General features: G+C 35.9%; 2 protein-coding genes across 4 annotated transcripts; one reads left to right on the top strand and one right to left on the bottom strand.

The window, feature by feature from the left end:
- The first annotated feature begins 5166 nt into the window (after window positions 1–5166).
- Window positions 5167–12056, top strand: LOC132167142 (DNA-directed RNA polymerases II, IV and V subunit 11-like). Of its 3 annotated transcripts, none has more exons than XM_059578046.1 (6): window positions 5167–5380; window positions 6701–6781; window positions 6886–6975; window positions 7129–7207; window positions 9073–9168; window positions 11686–12056. In XM_059578046.1, the coding sequence occupies exons 2-6, from the start codon at window positions 6729–6731 to the stop codon at window positions 11716–11718; spliced, it is 351 nt and encodes a 116-aa protein (XP_059434029.1). In that variant the 5' UTR covers window positions 5167–5380; window positions 6701–6728; the 3' UTR covers window positions 11719–12056. The 3 variants fall into 3 exon arrangements, with proteins under 3 accessions (XP_059434029.1, XP_059434027.1, XP_059434028.1); XM_059578044.1 differs by having other exon boundaries at window positions 6648–6781; XM_059578045.1 differs by having other exon boundaries at window positions 6641–6781.
- A 1477-nt stretch (window positions 12057–13533) lies between these two features.
- Window positions 13534–18839, bottom strand: LOC132173591 (cation/H(+) antiporter 28). The gene is made up of 5 exons (XM_059585120.1): window positions 18669–18839; window positions 16943–17665; window positions 16020–16298; window positions 14295–14885; window positions 13534–14200 (listed from the first exon to the last, which is right to left on the bottom strand). Exons 1-5 carry the CDS (start codon window positions 18837–18839, stop codon window positions 13583–13585), a joined length of 2382 nt encoding a protein of 793 aa, XP_059441103.1. The 3' UTR covers window positions 13534–13582.
- Window positions 18840–21524: the final 2685 nt, after the last annotated feature.

Here is a 21524-nt window from a genome sequence, read left to right as displayed (position 1 = left end):
TTTTTTTTTTTTTCAATAACACTTTTGAACAAAACAAAGCAAAAAACAGGAACATGAGAACCAAAACACTAGGGAGGAGGTGGATCGTTGCCACTACAAATGGAGACAGAAGAGAGGAGAGAAAAGTAGGTGGGAATACAGCCAGAGTGATAGGAGTGTCAAAAATTACTGGGGAACCGGAACCAAAACTGGGAAACTGGAAAATTGAAAACCGAGGACCTGGTTCCGGTTCCGGTTTGGAAAAACCAAAAACCGGGTACCCCAGTTCTGGTACCCGGTTTTTATCGGATTATCGGAATCGAGTGCATATATATAAAAATATTTTTATATATTTTTATATATATTGAATTAATATAAAATTTTATATATGTACACTTTAGGTAATTGAATTAATATATATAAAAACTGGTTACCGGACCAAGTAAAAACTGGAATCGGCCAATAACCGGGGTCCCGGTTGCTCAAATCCAAAAACCCAGTACCTCGGTTTTGGCAAAAAATCGGGAAACCGGACCAGGTTGACACCCTTACAGGGTGAGCTCTAGCTCGCGGCCCAGTAAGCTACATGGTGAGTGCAAAAGTTTGCACTTCTGTGTTTGTTAGTTGATTCAGATTTAGTCAATTTGCATGTTTTGGTTCTTCACAAAATGTTTTTTTTTAAAAAAAAAAAAAAAAAATTCCTTGTTGGGCTTGTACTGAAAAATATTTTGTTTGCTAATGGGGTTGGTGCGAAAGAAGGGACAGTATCTAAGTGTGTCGTTGTGTGGATGTTCGCTAAGAGGAACTTGAAGAGAAAAATGTTGGACATAACATGTTTTATGTCTTAGGTTTTATTTGTTTCAATATAAAATGTTTTTTATCCGAAAATGTTCAATGAAAACTAGATAATTTACCCTTTTTGGTGGCAAATCCGAAAACAACCTGAAAAACATTTTCAAGTGTTTCGTTAGAAGCTGAAAATGCTCTGGTGATAGACATCGATAGTTGATAGCGGCGGTGTTGTGAGGTTGACCGCTATTGCTAGGCAAAGGCAATGGTGGTCGCCGATTGCAAAAGCAAGAGAGAATATAAAGTGAGATTGTACCGAGATTGAATTTCGGTGATCTCGATCGATCGAGATGAGAGATTGATTGACTGAAGAGAGCATCTCAATGCGTCTACGTCTACACACGCCAAATGAAATCAATGGTTGGGATCAACTCACATGTGTGGGGTGCGGGAAGTGACTATACATTTAATGCACGCTCGGTAGATTGAAAGTAAGACTCAATCGATTGAGCTCAACCCCAACGACCTTCTTGAGCCTATTTAAACATGAAAAACAAAGGGGAAGGAAGGCTTATTTATTTTATTTTCTCCTTCAAATGAGGGAGAATCCAAGTGAGAATGGTAGAGAATAGAGAGAAAAAAGGGGAGATGAAGATGATTGGTGTTAGATCAAGATCCGGCCAATCGGAAGAGTCGTTGAACCTGAAATAGCTGAGACCATGAAAAGCCCAAACCATTCGCAAGGCCCAAGACACCCGTGGCCTGAAAAGTCTTGTCTACAGTGTAGACCAGCCCAGCAGTCCAAATACACGAGGTCAGACGGCCCATTGCAACACACGTTCATGCTCGCCTTGAATAGTGGAATATCGATGTTCGGGGCCCACGCCGAGGTTCAGGTTTGCATATCATGCTCGCCACTACCCAAGTCCACCATCACCGTGGGATGAGGTCGTCAAGCAAGATTCGATCGGCCTCGATAAAAGAGAAAGTAAACGTCTAATCGGAATAAATGAGCTATCACATAAGGTGAATTATGTCACGCCCATGTCCCATCAAAGCCCCGCCGTACTCAAAAGGATCATCGTGACTGTACGGGAGTCAGGCGGATCTTACCTGCTTGCCTTGCCTTCGATCCACAGGCGACACGTGTCGTGCTCCGGTGCTATCCTAGCACGAATCTCAAGAAAGAGAGGTATAAGTAGGAAAAATTTGTAAATGAGAGGAGGATGAACAACTGTAAACAAAAAAATAAAAATAAAAATAAAAAATAAAAAGAAATAAACGAGTATTTTTCATGAATTCCTTGATGAGTTTGGTGTGATTTTCCAGTGTGATCCGAATAAGTGGCCGGCAAACTATGTGAACAATTGGATTCGTGAAAAGCTTAAATAGTTAAATCCATACATTTTCAATTTATGTATTGATAATTTAAGTTGATTTAGATTGGTGTTGTGAGAATCATGAGAGGAAAATGGTAATGGAATAAGGCCCCGTTTGGTTTGCGGAATAGACCATTAGAATGGATTAGCTAATCCTAGGTATAGTTATTCATTTGTTTGGTAACACATTATTCCTGTAAATAGTTTATTTACATGGGACTACTAATCTCACATACATAGGATTAGATTAGTCACTAAAAAATGAGTAGCTTAACTAATCCTTAAGGAATAAATACATTTTTCAAAAATACCCATATAATTTTATTTTATTTTTTTAAAAAAAAAAACTTAAAACAAAATAAAAAAATGAAAAAAATGAAAAATAAAGTGAGTGGCTTAACTACACATTGTGGTGGTCGGTCACCCACAAAAGAGGTTGGGGGTGGTTGCACCACCCCTAGTTGCCTTGGGGGACCACCCCCAAGCCCCCTCCGTCGCATTTTGGGGTGTTTAATATGAGTTTGAAAAAAAAAAATATATATATATATATAGGGTTTTTCGTAATTTTGATTCATTTTCAATTTTTGCATGTGTATTGTTACCAAACTAAGGAATATGAATGACCCTTCTATTCTACACTCTTCTTTTTCTAGTAGTACCTATTCATTTTCCAATGGACTAAACATTTCGCGAATCAAACGAGGCCTAAGAGTCTTTAGGAGTTTTTATGGAATGATAAAGGTGTTAGAGTTAGGGTTTAAGTATATCTGAAAATAATTGAAATTTTGACTGTAGTAGTGGTTTTGGGAAGTGAAGAAGTATTGTTTTTTTTTGTTGTATTATGATAGTAAGAAGTTGGGATTCAGCCTGTAAGCAAAGGATTCAGCAAAAAAGTGTATATGATTATGGAAAATAAAATGCTATTAATTTCAAGTTTTAGACTTTATTATCGAAGAAAATGGTCTCTATCTCATTTTAACAACTTTGCAAAAGCATGTTGTCACAATAGTTTTCTAAAACTTTGCATCCGTTATGAAAGAAAAGCTTTGCTTGGTTTAGAACCAAAAAAATTTGATAAACAAAGAGAGGTGAAGTTTAAAGTAAATACGGGCTCACATGATACACCTATAATAGGTTTGACTATTTTGCTTACTGAACCGTGGACTAATTGTTTTCACCTGTAAAATTGTTAATTTTATAGATATAATTCCAAGGAGCGAGGAAGGAGCCTATAGTTACTTGGACTACTACCCTATGATTTGGCCCTCGGCGGTGGTTAAACCTTTTGAGGTCCATGATAGATTTTTCATAGAGGACCGATCAGGCTCAAGTCTCAACTATGTTTAGACTTTTGGGATACACTGTATAGCCTAAGGAAATGGTAACGCTTATATGTAAACATACATGTTTCCGAGTTACCATTATTTTTATTGTTTATAAAATGAGTTTATGGTTTTTAAAAAAATACATGTCAAATTTCGTTGCATGATTTAAGGTAATAATAGTAGTGTCGCGAGATAATGCAAAATAGAGCCTTTGATGCGGGATGAGAAAATAACAAATTAGTTTTATATTTTTAAGAGTTTGTATTTTGCAATTTAGTATTGAGCTTGGTTGATAGTCAGTCAAAATAGGGTTAGAGTTATTTTTATAATTAGATAATGGGCTTAGCTCAAAGTCAGTCAAATTAGGGTTAGAGTTTATTTTATAATGTTTATTTAAATGCTCTATGTCCTCTATGGAGATCAGATTATGATTAATAAAAAAGATGTTTTATTGGAGGCATGATTTCTCTCTTCTTTTTGGTAGTGAGATTCTACCAAAACTCAATTGTTGACTGGTGAGACTATGATCAACGTGATTTATCTTATTTTCTGTTTTTTTTTTTTTTTTTATCTATTTTTTATTGTTATCCTTCCGTCCTGCATCATATTTGGCAGGACATTACAAAATAAAGGGGGGAAAAAATAAGGTAAAACTTTAAAATTTTTACATAACCGATTCATAAGTATGCATATAAGTTTGCGAAAAAATTCGCATCCAAACATGGCCCTACTTAAAATTATATTTTTGCTATTGATTGAGACTGAAAGCTTAATTGAAATTCTCATTTGAGAAAGATATATAGAAATGACGTGTTGTCAAGACTTGTAAAGATGAGATATTAAGAGTTGGGCATTTAACTCAATTTTCTAAGAATCTAATAATAATATGGATAGTTTTTATGAGATCGGGATATTTTTAATTTTTTGAATATCCCATTACTAATTATATACTTGAGATCAGGATCCTCTAAAAAATTTTAGAATATTTTATTGCTATGTAATTGTTTCAAATTATAACTACTATTTTTCAATAAAATTATTATAATTAGTCACATCAATATTTATCCCTTCCCTCAACTCAACATTCATATGTCAATATTTATTGTATTTATAAATATGTCATAAATATTGTTGCAACAATATATCAATAATTAATTTAAGATAATTATTAAATTCTCAGGAAAAAAGAAGGGGTGACTTGCATAACGTGTAGTTGCACTTGAGATTGAACCACCCGTATGATCGAATGAATAGTTTTTTTTTTTTTGACATGTCCAGTGTCCACACAAGGGAAGGGAGAGGAGAGATTCGAACTAGTGACCTCTACTTCATGAAGCGTGGTCTACAGTCAATTGAACTACCCTTTGGATACGAATGAATAGTTAAGCCACCCTAAATTGACTATATATTGGAGGTAATTCAATTACCTCGATAATTAAGTTAGCGCTAAATAATGCAGTAATTAAATGGTGGTTTGACCAATCTCTTACAAGTAGAGTTGTCAATTTTGACACGATTCGTAAACTCAGCACAAAGTTGATGGTTTAAGTCATAAACGGTTTAACCTACTTATGACTCATTTATTTTTGTTTTTGACGAGTCAACCCGCTGGACTAGCGGGTGACCCGCCATACCCGTTAATAAAAAAAAAAAAACCAAAAAACAACAACCACCCTAAACCTAAGTTCACTTCAAACACACACACACACACACACACCAGCTAACCAGCCTTCTTTCTCCCCGTCTTCTCTTCAGGAGCGCCACAACCTTTTCTCCCTCTCTTCTCTTCACTCTTCAGCGCCTGCACACCGCCACCAGTCCACTCTCCGACGATTCTGTGACTCAAGGCGCAGCACAGGCTGCACAACATAGCTCTCTCTCTGAGTCTCCGTCTCCGACTGATCTCCGGTATATCTTTCTCTCTCTTGCTCTGATTTTGTTTTTGGGCCGATTATTTTGTATGAATCAGCACAAGCACATATGATGAACACAAATGCATCATTTTTTTTGGGTAAGAAATCAATTTTTAGCGCCGAATTAAGATCAATTAGGAAAAAAAAGGGTAAACCCATTATGTGACATGCAATGCATTGTGTGATTATTGCTCTTTAGTCGATTAATTCTCTTTCATCCTAAATAATACAGAAGATGGTTATTAACGTTATTGCTTTTATAACTTATGAATTACGATGTCAATGTTAGGATTAATGGTAGGGTTATTGCCCTAAGTAATAATTTGAACTTGATTTTATTTAAATAAAATTTATTTTATTTTGAAAGTACAATAAACAGATCACGCTTCTTTGTAAGCTAAACGGGTTGTGTTGGGTTAAACGGGTCGTAACGGGTTGTGTCAACCCGGCACTGGCCCATTATTTTTAAACGGGTCAAACGGGTGTGCTGGGTAACCCGTTAAATAATCGAGTCGTGTCCGGGTTTGGGGGTGACCTGTTTACCTAAACGGGTTGTGTATGGATTTACCCTAAACGTGTGTCGGGTAATAAACGGGTCAACCCACCAACCCATTTTGCCACCCCTAAATTATTTTTTTGCAAGTTAGCCATTTTATTACGATTTACTCCATTTATATTTAAAAAATCAAAATGAATGGTTTTAAAAAAAATTATTTGGTCCCCAAGAGGTAGCACAATCGGTTGGGACCACGCTTAATGAAGTGGAGGTTACTAGTTCGAATCCCCCTTCCCCTCTTGTGCGGACATGTCAAAAAAATAAAAAATAAAAAAGTTATTTGGGGTGGTTGAATCACTTGTGTCTGTGTCGTGTCATTTGATAATGTTTTTTGATTTTGAGCAAAAAAGTAAAAATAAAATATCCACAAAGAGACACAAATTTCCTATAAATTGATTTGTAGAAGACTCTACAAATTGTGAGTAATGCTATAAGTCTTCTTAGAATCCTTTTAGAGTCATCCCAAATGTGATGTGGCTTTTAAAATTACCGTTGAAATGTGATTTATTGACTTTTGATCTATTGATGATTTTAAAAGCCACATCACATTTGGAATGACTCTAGGAGGACTTTAGGAAAACTTATAGCATTACTCACAAATTGAAGATAAAAAGCTATAGCACCGTAAAAGATCTCAGCCATCTATTACCACCTGTTGTCCTTGCTCCTTGCCATATTAATGACGCCGTTCCATTGAAGTCCTCAGTACAAAAACAGTACTTTCAGCAGAGGCATTCATTCAACCTCCACTTCTCACAGAGAGCGAAAGGAAGAAGCAGCTGAAGCTATGAACGCTCCGGACCGTTACGAACGTTTCGTCGTCCCCGAAGGCACCAAAAAGTATATTCACACAAGCTCTCTTTCTCTCCCTCTCCAAAACTCTTTCTATCTCTCTGATTCTGACTCCTTTTTCTTTTCTTATTTTTTTTCCCTCAAAATTATAGGGTGTCATACGAGAGGGACACGAAGATCATCAATGCGGCGTCGTTCACCATCGAGAGAGAGGACCACACCATCGGCAACATTCTTCGCATGTAACATTCAATTTAACTAAAATTATTTTTCTTATATTTTGTAATTTCGTTTTATTATTATTATTATTATTATTTTTATTTATTTAACTATTTATAAAAATTAGTTTAGCTTAATCAAATCCCTATTTACATGCTTGTTTTGGGCATTATCAGGCAATTGCACAGAGACCCCAATGTTTTGTTCGCTGGGTACAAGCTCCCTCACCCGCTTCAGTACAAAATTATTGTTAGGGTTAGTATTTGAATTTTCTCTCTCTTTCATTTTTTCCTTTGGTAATATGTATGTGCAGTTTTTAGGGTAGGAAAATGCTTGGGTACTTCAGTTTTTGGTAATATGTATATGCAGATTTTATTGTCGGAATGCTACAGAGAGAGAGACTTTGTGGAAATCGGTGGTGGAAATTAAGTATGATAGTTTGAGGGGAGAGTGGTGTTCTTAGGAGGTTGTGGGGGCTCTTTGGAGTGGGAGTGTGGAAATATATAAGGAGGAGATGAGATTTTTTTCTCTAGATTTGTTAGATTTGAGGTGGAAGATGGGTCCAAGGTGAGGTTTTGGCATGACTTATAGTGTGGGGAGCAACCCTTGAAGATTTCATATCCGGATTTGTTTAGTATTGCACATTGTAAGGATGCGTGGGTGGTGGATTATATACAATTCCAAAAAAGAAATGTACATTAGAACATATACTTTTTCATAACATATGGAACTCAAATACTCTTTCTTTGAGCTGTTGTATTCTAACAGAGTGAGCAAGGAGGAGAGGATGGAATTTGTTGGATCACCTCCAAAAGGTGAAAGTTTGAACTGAAGTCATTCTATCATGTGTTATCCATTCTTGTAAGTTCTCATTTTCCTTGGAAGAGTATTTGGAGAGTTGAGGGTCCCTTAAAAGTGACATTCTTTGTGTGGACAGCGGCATTTAGGGAAAATCTCGACTTTGGATAATTTGAGAAAGAGGAACACCATAGTGGTGGATTGATGTTGTATGTGCAAGAAGAGTGAGGGATCTATTGATCATATTATTTCTCCATTTTTGAGATAGAAAGAGAAATATAGAGTTTGCTTTTCCATTTGTTTGGCGTTTGGGTCATGCCTGAAAGCGCGAGAGAATTGTTGGTGAGTTGGAGGGGACAAATGGAAAGTTGTAGTTTTGGAAGTTTGGAGGTTGGCTCATTTGTGTTTAATGTTGTATTTGGAGAGAGCGGAATGTAAAGAGCTTTGAAGATCAAGATACTTAGGTGTTAGAGCTGAAAAATACTATGTTCAAATCACTTTACACATGGATGGCGGCATTAAATAGTCTGCCATTTTCTACTTATCAAAAAAAAAATAGTCTGCCATTTTCTACTTATCTTGATTTTTTGGACTTTTGTTCTTCTTTTTTACTATATTAGGGGGTTTCTCTTGTATACTTTTTGTGTACTAAGATTGTGGCCTTTTCGCTTTTAATAAGATTGAATTACGTACAAAAAAAGCAACTTGGTAGACCCAAAGTGCCATGTGGTACCAACATGACTGAAAAAATTAAGCAACAAAATTTGACAACTAAATTTAATTATTTAGTAACGGATGTGGTAGTCCATATAAGTGCCATGTGAACTTCCACATCAATTTGTGAGGAACTTGTAATAAGAGCTATATTATCCTTTGCAGCACTTTTAGGGTAAAAAATATAGAGCGTCTTAATCCGAACAAGTGTTGGCTTCAGATTGTTGGATAGTGGTAGAAGGAAAAATGTATGTATAGAAGTAAATGTTTGATTAGTGGTTTTTACATGTTTTTATGTGTATGTATGCATATGCACGGGTGGGTGGGTGCACACACGGTCATGTATAGCCATGTCATTAATTGTTTACCTGTATAAATGTGGGGCTTGTGGAGGTGTCTATGTGTTGATTGGAGTAAAGCATAATTATAGTAGTACTTGGATGATTTATTGATTTTGCAATTCTAGCCTTGTTAATATGTTGGATAGTTTTTTTTTTTTTTTTCATAAACTGATCCCTCTTTTAGCTCGTAAGTTGGACTGTATCATATGAACCTTTTCAATGTTCCGTAGAGGTTCTGGTCTTAATGATTTTGGTCTTTTTGCATAGATACACACCACTAGCCAGTCGTCGCCAATGCAGGCATATAACCAGGCTATCAATGATCTGGACAAGGAACTTGACCATTTGAAGAATGTTTTCGAGGTAAAACACGTCTGTTTATCCTGCACTTTGAAAGAATGTTAAAGTTATAAGCATTTGTAAATATTAATCTCTCTTGTAAATGCTCATGATCAAGCATCTCTGTGTTTTTTTTTTTTTGGTCTTTTTGGGCATAAGTTGATCAAGCATCTTATACAGATATAGTCATGACACAAGCATATTTGCAAGCATCAGAGGAAAAGGTTTTCGTTTGTCAATCATCAAAGAATGGTTTAATAATCTAGTAACTTAAGAACAATTTATTTTTATTAAAGCTTAGGTAGGGGCTTAATACCTTCATTTGGATCAAGCTAGTAGTAGATTTCTATTTTTGTATACTCTTGGCAACATCTTCAGCTGTAAATATTCCTTAGAAATGAATAGTCTTAATCTACGATAGCAAGGTACTGAGTGTTTGTGTATCACAGTGGGTCCAACATTGGTCCCTCACTTGGTTTGGGACGTCTGATTGTTGGATGAACATAGTGACTGAATTTTCTAGAAAACTACTGCTGAACTAGGAAGGAAGTCCTCTCATTGATTTGGGACCTTGGCTGGGCACATATCTGGAAAGTCGGTATGTTGGACAAATAGTGTACCTATTCCTAGTTTGTATTGGAATCTTTAAAAGGATAGAGCTTGGTTGCTAATTAGAGTGTATCTTTTCCTTCTGGTTGGATCTAGTCTCTGGAGTAATTTTTTTTTGCTCAATTTCCTTCACATGTATAAGAAACTGGGGGCTAGTGAGATGGTATAGATTCATTCCATTTCCTTTAAATTATCCTATGCCTACTTGTGTTTCCGTAGAATTACTTGTGACAGACAAGAACTAGGATACTTGCTATGGATTCTTGAAGGTTGCAACTTCCTTAGTCTCAGCTTTAGCAATTGTTATTCTTCTTTGTATGATTTGGGTGTATGCTATTGGCATTACATCTGTTTCAACTCTTTTTTAGGATGTGTTATTGTGTACATCCTGTCTACCATGGCTTTTCCTCTCTAAAATAAATTTACTCCATCACTTACCAAGAAAAATCTGGCAGCTGCTACTTTTGACAGTAATCAGCTCTAGGCTCTGGAAGTGTAAGCTTCTTTTGGTTTTTTAAAGCTTGCAAATATTTGCTTCCTGCATGTCCCTCCTGATGAATTTTTAAGAATGGTTGAGTTTCGTGCTCTGGATGGTTTTGTGAGTTTCGTCCATGTTCATCTCACTTGTAAAACAACTTTGATGTCATCAAGATGAGGCAATCAATAGAAGAATGTCTAAGGATTCTTTTTCTTTGGATTAAAGGAAAGATCCTTCTTATGATGATGATTCACTGGCATTCAAGAATTTTTGTTTCTTTAACTGTAGAAACAAGCAATATTGCTGCTTTATTACCCGTGGCTATCATCTTAAATGGGAGAGTAGTTGGCATGCTTTGATGATTCATGAGATAGGTGGACTGTCTCTTTTTGTGTTAGTTTCTCCCATCTTAGTTTTGGAGGACTTGAAGTTGAATGACAAAATATTTGAAACAGCGTCTAGGACAGGTACCTATGTTAGCTCAGAAACTTGGGAGCTTCTTAGGGAAAAGGAGGAGATTGTTTGGTGGAAGTTGGTGTGATTTCCACATGCCATTCCCAAGCATGCTTTCATTTTGTGGCTTGCTATGCAGGACAGGCTTATAACAGGTGATCGGTTGATCATTTGGGGATATAAGGGTGATGTTAAATGTCTTTTCTCTCATAATCAAACTGGAAAGTAGAGAGCATTTGTTTTTTGAATGCAGTTTCAATTATCAAATTTGGAAGTTTTGTATGCTTCGATGTAGAGTGGACAAGCCTTCAGTAATTTGGGGTGAGATTCTGCAGCTAGGCATCAGTCAACGGGGGAATAATGCCCTTAAAGGTCTCCTCTGCCGCCTGGTCTTAGGTTTTGTAGTTTACAACTTATGGCACACGAGGAATGATATTAAACACTCTAGTCAGTCTAGCACTGAGGAGCAGCTCTTGAAGAAAATCCTTTGGGAAGTGCGATCCAGACTAGCTGGGAAGGGGAAATTCCCTAAGACTAGAGAGAATCTGATTTTAGCCGCTTTGTGGAATTTACCTGCAGATTTGTTGTTGTAGGTTTTTCTGCAGGTTTGTGGTAGTCTGGTATGGTTTGTTGAGCGTTTGTTCTCTTTGAAGGCTGGTCCAACCTTTGGGGAGGCATACTGGTGGTGCTGTTTTGTGTTCTGCTTGTAGTTTGCTGTTTGCAAGCTGGTTTCTGCAGCTTTGTGTTTTTTTCTAGTTTTCTAGCTTTGTGTTTTTGGTCCTTTGGAAGGGCTTGTATATGGTGCGACTTTGTTGATTGGTTTGTTTGCTCTTAATGAAGTTTCTTATTCATCAATATATATATATATATTTGGAACTGACTGACAATAATAGTGAGAGGTTATTAGTGTTGCATTATTACTAACATGAGGTATTAAGTTCTGATGAGCCTTGTCAAGATCAAAATGCTCATTTCTGACATTTTTAAATCCCTGCTTGCAGGCCGAGGTGCGAAAGCAGTCAAGGGAGTACTAATATGCATTCAAGACATGCAAGGAAGCAGTTTGTTGACTGTTTATTGTTGAGTGGAATTTGAAAGGAATGGGCTAAGTTTTATGGGGCTTTTGCTTTGAATGTGATGGGTGTCATGGATTAATGGACCTAATACAGTCATGTAGAATATTAAATATGTCTAATGGAGGATCAATCTCATTTTCATGTGCTCTGGTCTCTAGCGAAGTGCATAAAACTACTAGGTGGACATATGGATCTCATGTAATATAGTTATCTTTTTGGGTTTCATCTGTAAGCAGCCTCATTGATATACTTTCTCTTTCGAATATGAATTATCGCAATGCAGCATTGTTGCTTCATGATTTTGTTCCTGCACTGTGATTATTAAGATCTCAACTTAGGTTCCATTACCATATGCAGAGAAACATGGATGGTAACTGAAAAAGAGATTTTTCCATGGATAAAGATGAGGAATATGAAGTTTTTTTTTTTTTTTTTTGTAAATCTTATGAAGTCATTAGAGGTACTGACTAACATATTAGTAAAAACGAGGATAAATTTTTCCTCTAAATTAGTTTGGAGAAATTTTTTGGATCTAGTTTATTAGATTAACACATGTTAATAGAGCTTGTGAGAATTAGATATTTTAAACAGTTGCTAATTTAATAAACTAGGTTGGAAAAAAAACTTTGTTGAAACAGTAATTTGGTCGTGATTTTAGTTGGTTTAGAGCAACTATAGCCTAGTAGAGTAACCCATTTATGGATTCTATTAAGCTATTTAGAACAGTCATGGGGAGATTTTGCTGTGACAGGTGGTGATAGATTGTTGTCTTAGTGTAGTCAAGCAACTGGTTTTGAAGGCCAAGGCTGGAAATTAAAAAAAAAAACAAAAAAGTTAACAATAAAAATTGAACAGGAAGAATGAATTTTGTTTCAAAAAAGTCAGGACTAGAAGAACTTTAAAGATATATGGTGCCTACGAGTTATTTTAGCTAGCATGTGGTTTGGTTGGATTTAATAAGGCTGTGTAGTTGGTGATATCCCATATATTACAAAAGTTAATGAAGAAAATGAAAGTGTCTCATGAAATTATATGTAGAGGACATGCTCTAAGAACCTTTAATGAAACAATGTTATATATTACATTTTTATTTAATTTTATCGATGTGACGCTATTAATTAGTCTTTAAACTTTTTATTTTTTATGTTTTACAAAGGTTGATCTTAGAGCTAATTTGCAGTGTCACATTAGTAAAGTACGATAAAAGAGTGACGAATAGCATTTCTCAAGCCAAAATTGTTTACAACCTCAAGGAATAATAATAATAAAAAAAAAGTGACGAACTGTAATCTTTCATTTTGCAAGAATCCCACTCTCTAGGATTTTTAGAATCTCATTTGTCATGAAGGGAGATTGGCTGAATTGCTCAAGACGTTATCAGGAAATAATCTCATTTGTAATAAGATAAGCAAACTTGTTTTTGTTTCCCAAATGATTTCATTTCCCTTATACAGGGAAATGTGGAAATGAAATTTGATTTGTTTCCCACATAAAAAGTGTTGTTTGGAAGGTATTTGCTGATTGAGGACATTGGGATGAGAAAAGCCAGAATCTGTTATCCCCTATCAAGCAATTAACCCTAAACACTTATTTGTCACAGATTAACTTTCATTTCCATCAGTGAACTGCATTTCCATTCATTTACGATCATTCCATTGTTGATTTCCACTAGTTTTACCTCTATATTCTAACCTTTTTCTTGACCCTTTTAAGTAAACAATCTCTGGTTATTGTCATTTCTACAAACTAAGGTTCTACATATCATCTGCTTCCATAACAATTAGTTTCTAAGTCCTAAGCTACCCCACTAGGTTTGATACATTTACATGATAGAGAAGTCATCATCAAGACCATCTAGTTCTCCTCTTACATTGTGTTGTTGGATGATCAAAACAGAGGTCTTCACTGAGAAATCAGAACCTGAAAGAACATCCCCTATTGGACCCAATTCTGGACACTGCTCCCAGTCATTCATGCCCACTGTCAGCAGGGAATTCACCCTTCCCCCTCTTCCTACAATGATGAGTGCAAAGTGCCCTTCCAATGACCTCAAAGTAGAATAAGTCTCAGCTGAACTTGCATGGTGCTTCTCAGTGTATGCAACATGTCCTCCTGCAACATGTCTTTCATAGAACTCTGCAAAACACTCATCATCAAGCTTCATCTCCTCTTCCTGCTCTGCAATGTTGATCCGATAGTTGCCGGCTCTTGATCGGCCCGTGTTCTCCGCATTGGTTTCCACTAAAAATCTTATCACCGTGAGCTTTACTCCGGGATGTCGGGCTACACGGCCGGCATAGGCTAGGGCTTCTCTGTCATCTTTGCCACCAATGAAAATAACCGCAACGTTGAGAGACACATATGATCTTGATATCTTTTCTATCAGTCCAAGGCCTCTGTCCACTAGAATTCCCACTGAACATGGGGCACTCCTGAGCACCTGTTGAAAAAACCACATTGTGAAGCATTTGGAATAATTGCATAATTAGCTCCTTGAACTGCTTAAAAGTTCTGCAAATTTTTCTGATTTTTACCTTGCGGTTCACATATCGGAACCCTGAATGGCCTGCATCCAATGTTCCATCTGCACGCTGGCTCTTGTGAAATGGCAATATGATGAGTGTCAACATCAACTCTTCTGCCAAAATGCAAACGTCTGAGGCCATGCCATTGAAGGTGGAGAGTGCAAGCATTCGTCTGAGTTTGAGACCCTCGGCATTCTGCTCCACATAGGCCTGAACTGCAGTGGTGACTTGATCTCTCATCTCCGTCACACACTTGTCAGTCACCGCCACGGTGTCCACTCCGTCGCCTTGCACAAGCGTGGCTGCTATTTCGTCGGTGAGCTCGATCATGTCAGTGACGAATACGACGGTTCCAGGCTCAGCTGTGCCTCGAGAAATCTCCATGAAGTTAATGGCAGCAGCCACGTTTTGAGGTCCATGAACACATAGCAAGACCCGGAGTTCATTTGCAGGGTCAAGCCATTGAAGTGCCATTCTGTGAGTTGGTGCTCGTTTCCTTGCACGTCTGATGATATGCGCAACTACTGCTGGGGTGTATACGACAGTGAAAAAGACTGCAATTACCATCACAATGCTGGTTGAAGTAGATGTGATACCAAACTGCATTGGCACAAAAATCATAGCTGTTATTGCAGACTTTCATTTGAAACCATGATAATTACTTGCTGAGCATTAAGAATCAGTTCTCAGAAATTGATAAATCCATTTCATTCTAGTTTATATTAATTAAAAATGAGTCAATGAAGTTTTTTTGACTGTTTAAGGTCTTCTTCTTCTTTTTTTCTTTACTATTATGCAGAATCATTTCTAGGAGTATCATGATTACTTAGATTACACTGCTGTCTTTATTTCCTTAGCTGCACATATTTTTATTTGTTCCTTTAACAATTTATTTTATACGACTATCAAGCAATTCGATGATATAACAATGAAAATTAGTCATTGGATCAACACTAAGAAAAAAAAAGGGAGGAGGGAGAGGGCTGATTTTCACTATCACATTATCTCAATTATATGATAGTTGTTACTCAACCACAAAACAAGTGGTCAAATATACCTTGTGTCTCCAAACGCTATGAGAAACAATGTTACTATATAGAAATTCCATTTCATGAGGGCCTAGTGATACTTTGTCCAATGCATGTAACTTGTGTGTCCAAATTAATGATACAAGAAACAATACATATTCCATTTCATGGGGGCCTCTATGCACCTTAATGTTTATCTTCATGTTGCTTTTAGGTCCTAAAAGCATGCCTTGCACTAGAAATATTAGAAGCACCTAATACTGTAAAACACTCATGGAGAAAATGCTTATGGAAATAGTTTGATAAAATAAGTTTCAATGTGACACTTAGAAGCACCCAATACTATAAGTGCGTTTAGGAGTGCAATTTCACAGACAAAAAGTATGATTTTAAATCAAATTGCAAAAAAAGTATCGTTTGAGATGGCATTTAAAAAAAATAAAAAATAAAAAATTGCAGTTTGAAAATGTAGAAAAAAACTGCGTTTTGCAAATCGCATGGCATTATTTTAAGCTGAAGTGCGATTTTAAAGACCAAATTGTGATTTTACCAGACGCTGAACTGCGTTTTCAAATTGAACATTTTAAAATCACATTTTTTTGAAACTACAAATCCAAATGGACCCTCTATGAGAAGAGGATAAACAATTTTTTTTTTTTTTTTTCCAAACAAAATATGGAAATAATAGAATAAAACAGAGACTTACTGATTTAGCAGCAATAGCCATGTAAATTTGATAATGGCCCTTTGTCGCTAGAAGCAACCCAAGTGCAATAGATTCCGGCCAGTGAAAGCCCAACAACACCCCAGAAACAACAGTTCCGGCTACTTTCCCAACCGTCGGTATCACAATGAGCACAACTAACCTTTCCCAGGTCCCTGCATGTCTAGGTTGAAATTCGTCGAAATCAGCTTCAAACCCCATCCAAATGAAAAAAATGGGATAGAAAATGGTGTTCAACAAGTAGTTGACCTTGGCAATTACCTGTTACAATATAAATTAAATAAGTAGTGATTTAACATGATATTATAACAAATGTCATAAATTCAAACCTTGTCTCAAACATTTCATCTCTCATTTTAATTAAATACTCCCGGCGTAAGACTTCACAAATTATATGGCCTAGGGTTAAATACAAAAGTGGTCCATGTACTTTTGGTGTGCATCAAATCAATTTTTGAGTTTTCAATTAAAATCAATCTTTATGTCTATTTTCGTTTAGTGAGTTGTTTGTCACGTGTAAAATCAATCATGCGAGCCACGTGTGTCATCTCCACATAATCATTGCCGTGCAATCATCCAATATTGCCAAATCAATTCTCCATTTGATCCCCTTGCTCCACCTCAACCCCTCCACATCACCTAAAACAAAATCGCACTAAGCCCGTCATCAAATCGTGGGTTTTCTTCCACGCCTAACTCATCGTTGTTCCCCTTGCATCACCATTCTTCGTTTACAACCAACCAGAAATTGCCCAAGAAAAAAAATAGTCAGTTAACGAAAGTAGATAGAAAGATTGATTTTACATTGGACCAACTTTTATCGCTTTTAGAAATCCGAGTACCGACCAATTTTGTATTTAACCTACCAGCTTAAACTTTTGAAATAAATGGTGATTTAACGTTACCCATTTGGATACTCTCCCATCGCTGGGAAAGAAAATCCCTGCCATAAACGCGCTTAGAACAGAGCTGTATCCATATACAGTCGAGCAGCTGCAAACCAACACCATGAAAGCAATTGAGAGAACCAGGTGTGCGCCTTTCATGGGTTTTCCTTGAGGATTCTCATTGTTAACCCAATTCATAACAATCGGTGAAACTTTTGCAGAAACCAAAATCTGCAGCATCAGTGAAGAACTCATCTCTATGATTTCTCGAGGCCGGCTGATCTTTCCTAAAGGTTCTTTATTACCTCTTATTGGATATATAATATAGCCAATGGAAATGATAAGAGTGGATATGAAATCGGAGTGCATTCCGGCCGCGATCACGAACCGGCCGATGTCAGATTTCCCGATCTTGCAGCTGGTTATCAGGCGGGTGAGAACAGGGGAGGCTGTGCTGGAGAGGGAGGTGGAGAGGGCGAGAATGCAGAGTGTGTTGTATTTCTCTGAGAAGTTGAGAAATGGGGTGATGGAACAGGCGAGGAGGAAGGTGGAGAAAATTCCTGCGTAGGCAACTTTAGCTTCCCGAGTTGGTGGCTTGAAGAGAACATATGGATCCATTTCTATCCCCAACACAAACATGTAGCATATCATACCAAAATCGATGACGAAACGAAGAACTTGATTTGATGATTTATCAAATAAGTGGTGTACAATGCCTAAGTTCCCAAAGAGAAGCCCCACCTGCATATATATCATAAGAAAAATGTTAGAATATATGAGATGATTGATTGTAATGAGGTTGATTGATGATAATCAAATCAAAAGAAGAGTTTTGTATTGTAAATTTTATCAAAAGAGGCTCTATTATGTGGTGAACATAAATGTCTAACATTGAACCAATTATGTCTCCGTAATCTCTCTTTCTTTCCTTTTGTCTTTTGTTTTTCAGTTTATTATAAGTTTCTTAAAAAAAAGGCAAGATTGAAAGATTGTTATGGGATAGATAATTACTACTACAACCATAAGAAAGCACATGTTGGCAAAGTTCTTATTTGAAGTGATTAGTATAATGATACATGCAATGCTTATTAGAGATCGTGGTAGGTTATTCATTCTATCGACATTGATTTGATGGTAGTCAGTTCCTTTTTTTTTTTTTTTTTTCGACTTCGCTCATTTATTCATATTCAATGATTTAATATTATGTCCATACTTTAGGTACAACTCATGCATGGTTTGCAAGGAAATGGCGTTTAAGAGCTTAAATACACATAATTAAAATTGCACTTAAGCCATGTAAAACAGATCATAACAGCAACTATCAAATCTACTATGGAGATACAAGAGATCAGAATTGAAGTTATTGGCTACACAAGCTTGCTTTTAGGGTAAAACTCGTCACGCTTTTGTATGTAGTATTGTTAAATCATAAGTTTTCTCAAAAGTTTAAATTAGTAAAAAGTAATAAATTTAATTATTTAAGTAATATTTTAATAACCACAATCGTTCTGACCTCTTTTATGTCCGAGTCACCAAATTCAATGCGAGAGTCGGAATAGTTTCTATGAAACACACAACATGATACATCAATGCTTTTGTTCAGAACCATCACAATGTGATGGGGATTCACGTGCATGCATGGGAGATCAATCAAGAAATTTGATATTTTTTTCATGATCATTTCTTATTCCTATTCTTGCCGAGTAAACTCCAAACCCGTACAGAGAAAATGAGAGAGACTTACAAGGGTTTCAGAGGTGATGCGAGGCTGTGAAAAAGGCCTTAGAAAGTAGTGCGTGAGATTGCAGAGAACCACCATTAAGAAGAAGCCGAATACGTGTTTTGCTGCTCTTGCAAATATTGCTGATAGCCTGCCCTCACATGGGTCTTCAAGATCTGCACCAGCATTTTCCATTTTCTTTCTTGTTTAATTCACTTTTTCTTTTTCTTTTCTTTTTTGTTTTGTTTTTGTTTGACTTTGCTGATGATGATGATGAATGTCACCGTTTCTCAGCCTCTGGGTTTTCGCCGGGGAGTTTGAATGGCTGGGAATGAATGCATACTTTTAGGGGAAAACGAAGGAGTATTCTTAGGAGAATAGGTGTTGGCCAAAAGACATCTAGACATGAAAAGGTTGAAATAAAAGGACTCAAGTTTTTATTTTATTAATAGAATAATAGAGAATGAATTATATTTAGCTAAAAATGATCTTATCGGTCTCCATGGTTTGACCTTTTATTAAATTATTCTTCGAGGTTCAAAACTAATCATATCTATTTGTAAGGTTAGGCTCGTTGTCAAATCACTCCCTTCATTCTCTCTATCTTAATTATTAACTTTTTTGTCGGAATGACATATCATATCCAATACTTCTACAACGCGTGTATGCATTGGACAACCAGCTTCACCATGTCAAACGCATATCACGGATTGTTAGGTTAACGACAGATCATTTAAAATATCTTTCAAAATTATGAGATTATAAAATCAAATTGTCAATCTTTTTAAGCTAACATTTAGGATAAAGACTTAAGTTGATAATTACAAAATAATAAATTTAATTATTTAATAAATATTTTAAATTTTTTTCTCAAAACCACTAACCCTAAACCCACGGCAAGAAATACAAACGGCCTACTATTTGCCAAATATAGTTGTTACAAATCTGATAATTATGTCATAATTATATCAAAATCCTCTAGAGAATTCAAAGTATTTTATCATATAGAATTGATAAATTAATCTTGATTGTTGATTTCAAATTAAATAGTTAAAATTTTGTCCAATCTTTACATTAGTGTCGTTCTATACTTCCAATCATTGAATAAATATGGTTCTACACTTCTTGGCTTGTGGAATTTCATTGAAAGAGAAAAATATGTGAAATTTGACGAGATGTTGACCTTTCATGTTTTCCTTTTAAATTCTTTGGCTTTTCAAAAAATTTCAACAAGTTTACCAAAAACAGAAGAAAAACCTCATGAAAGGGCACTACATTGTGATTTATTGCTTTTCATTGCTCAAATTAAATAGAGTAATTCTAAGAACCATTTTTTTATCCTCTTAAAACTGATGTGGCTTTCAAAATCACAATTTGATCAAAATTCAAGTATGATTCATCTAAAATTTAATGATGATTTTAAAAGCCACATCATGCAATTCTAGGATGATAAAAAGAGGATAAAAAGACGGTCCCTATCATTATTCGATTAAATATATTTACCCATAAGATCAAGGAGACGGTACATCAAGTAGGAAGATTTTCAGCCCACTAGCATGAATTACAATTTAGAAGGAAATGGCAAGCCACTGTTGGGTCCTTCTAATAGGAAATTAAAGCAGCATAAAGTGTCCATTTTCATTAGAGATCGAGTTACCCTGCAATTTCTTGGAATTGTGAGGGCTTGTAGTTTCAAAGATTTCAATCGTTCATTCAAAACAAACAGTTTATTGAGTCACATAACCTTTGAGCAAAACCAAAATTAAAATCAGATAATTGTGGCCGACTATCCCTTCACCATTTGAGGGGATGGTCCTCGAAGGTTCAAGAGAGATGGCCAACCACCCCGTTATCCACAATGGGTTGTTGGCCACCCTCATAGGTTATGAGAGGGTGGGCCCATTGGCCACCTCCTTAGAGAATAAAACGGTAAAGTGGTTGACCGCTTCTTTACTTATTTTGATTTTTATTTTCTTTAAAGATTTACGCGGCTCAATCCAAAGTCCCATTCATTTTAAATGAACGGCCCAACACTTCTTTAGAATATAAGAGACCTTAATTAACCCCTTTCATTAGTATCCAAGAGATGCAAGAAAGTTTAATTATCATTTCTTCTCATAATGACAATCTGGAAGAGGAAATACCTTCTTAATTATTCCCATGGTCTGCATGTTTTTGCTTTAACATACATTTGGTATCAAATTTTACATATTGATTCATTTACTGCCCTTCTTTCTGATTTTGTTAAGACACTGACATGTTTGTGCAACAAGTTCATATCAAATTAATTATATATATATAATGCGTCATTTTACCGTTCAAACAATAATATTCATAAAGTAGTGACGTTTGAATATTGGTGCCTACAAAATTGCTTGATTATGAAACCATGTGCACATGGTGAAAATTCCTTTTTATTCGAATAAAGTTTCGGGAAGATGAATAGTCTATATTGAGTGGACGGATTATAAACAAAATTAATTAAAATTTTTATTTTTTATTAACTTAAACGAAAGCAAAAACTACCACTACATATGGGTTTGAGATTATCCATATTCAATCCGGTTATTATGGAAACACGTGATTATATATGTGTGAGGAATTGCAATAAAGTTGTAATCCTCTAAAAATAAAAATTATTATTTAAAGTCTTGTGGGGTCAATAGAGAAAAGAATAAAAGAATAAAAGAAAGCAAAAAAGAAAAGTAGAAAGAAAGAAAGAAATATGATTCCCACGTGACACACGTTCTCCGTGATGTGCATGCTCCAGAAGTGTAAACACCATTTTTCCCTTTTTTTTTTTTTTTAAGAAGGTTGAGTTTGGAATTGCGATTTTGTAAGAATAATTTGTGTTTTTAAAATATATCGTAAAACGTAAGA

This window comes from Corylus avellana, chromosome ca1 (assembly GCF_901000735.1).
Source record: "Corylus avellana chromosome ca1, CavTom2PMs-1.0".
NCBI lineage: Eukaryota > Viridiplantae > Streptophyta > Magnoliopsida > Fagales > Betulaceae > Corylus > Corylus avellana.
The sequence above is the reverse complement of the archived record's forward strand: the minus strand, read 5'-3'. Positions and strand labels throughout refer to the sequence as shown.

Coding starts and splice junctions, on each gene's coding strand:
- LOC132173591 (XM_059585120.1), bottom strand. CDS start 18,839: ATGGAAAATGCTGGTGCAGATCTTGAAGACCCATGTGAGGGCAGGCTA. Junction 14,886..16,019: donor TGGCTATTGCTGCTAAATCA/GTAAGTCTCTGT, acceptor GTGCCAATGCAG/TTTGGTATCACATCTACTTC. Junction 14,201..14,294: donor TCCGATATGTGAACCGCAAG/GTAAAAATCAGA, acceptor TTTTTTCAACAG/GTGCTCAGGAGTGCCCCATG.
- LOC132167142 (XM_059578046.1), top strand. CDS start 6,729: ATGAACGCTCCGGACCGTTACGAACGTTTCGTCGTCCCCGAAGGCACC. Junction 7,208..9,072: donor AGTACAAAATTATTGTTAGG/GTTAGTATTTGA, acceptor CTTTTTGCATAG/ATACACACCACTAGCCAGTC. Junction 9,169..11,685: donor ATTTGAAGAATGTTTTCGAG/GTAAAACACGTC, acceptor CCCTGCTTGCAG/GCCGAGGTGCGAAAGCAGTC.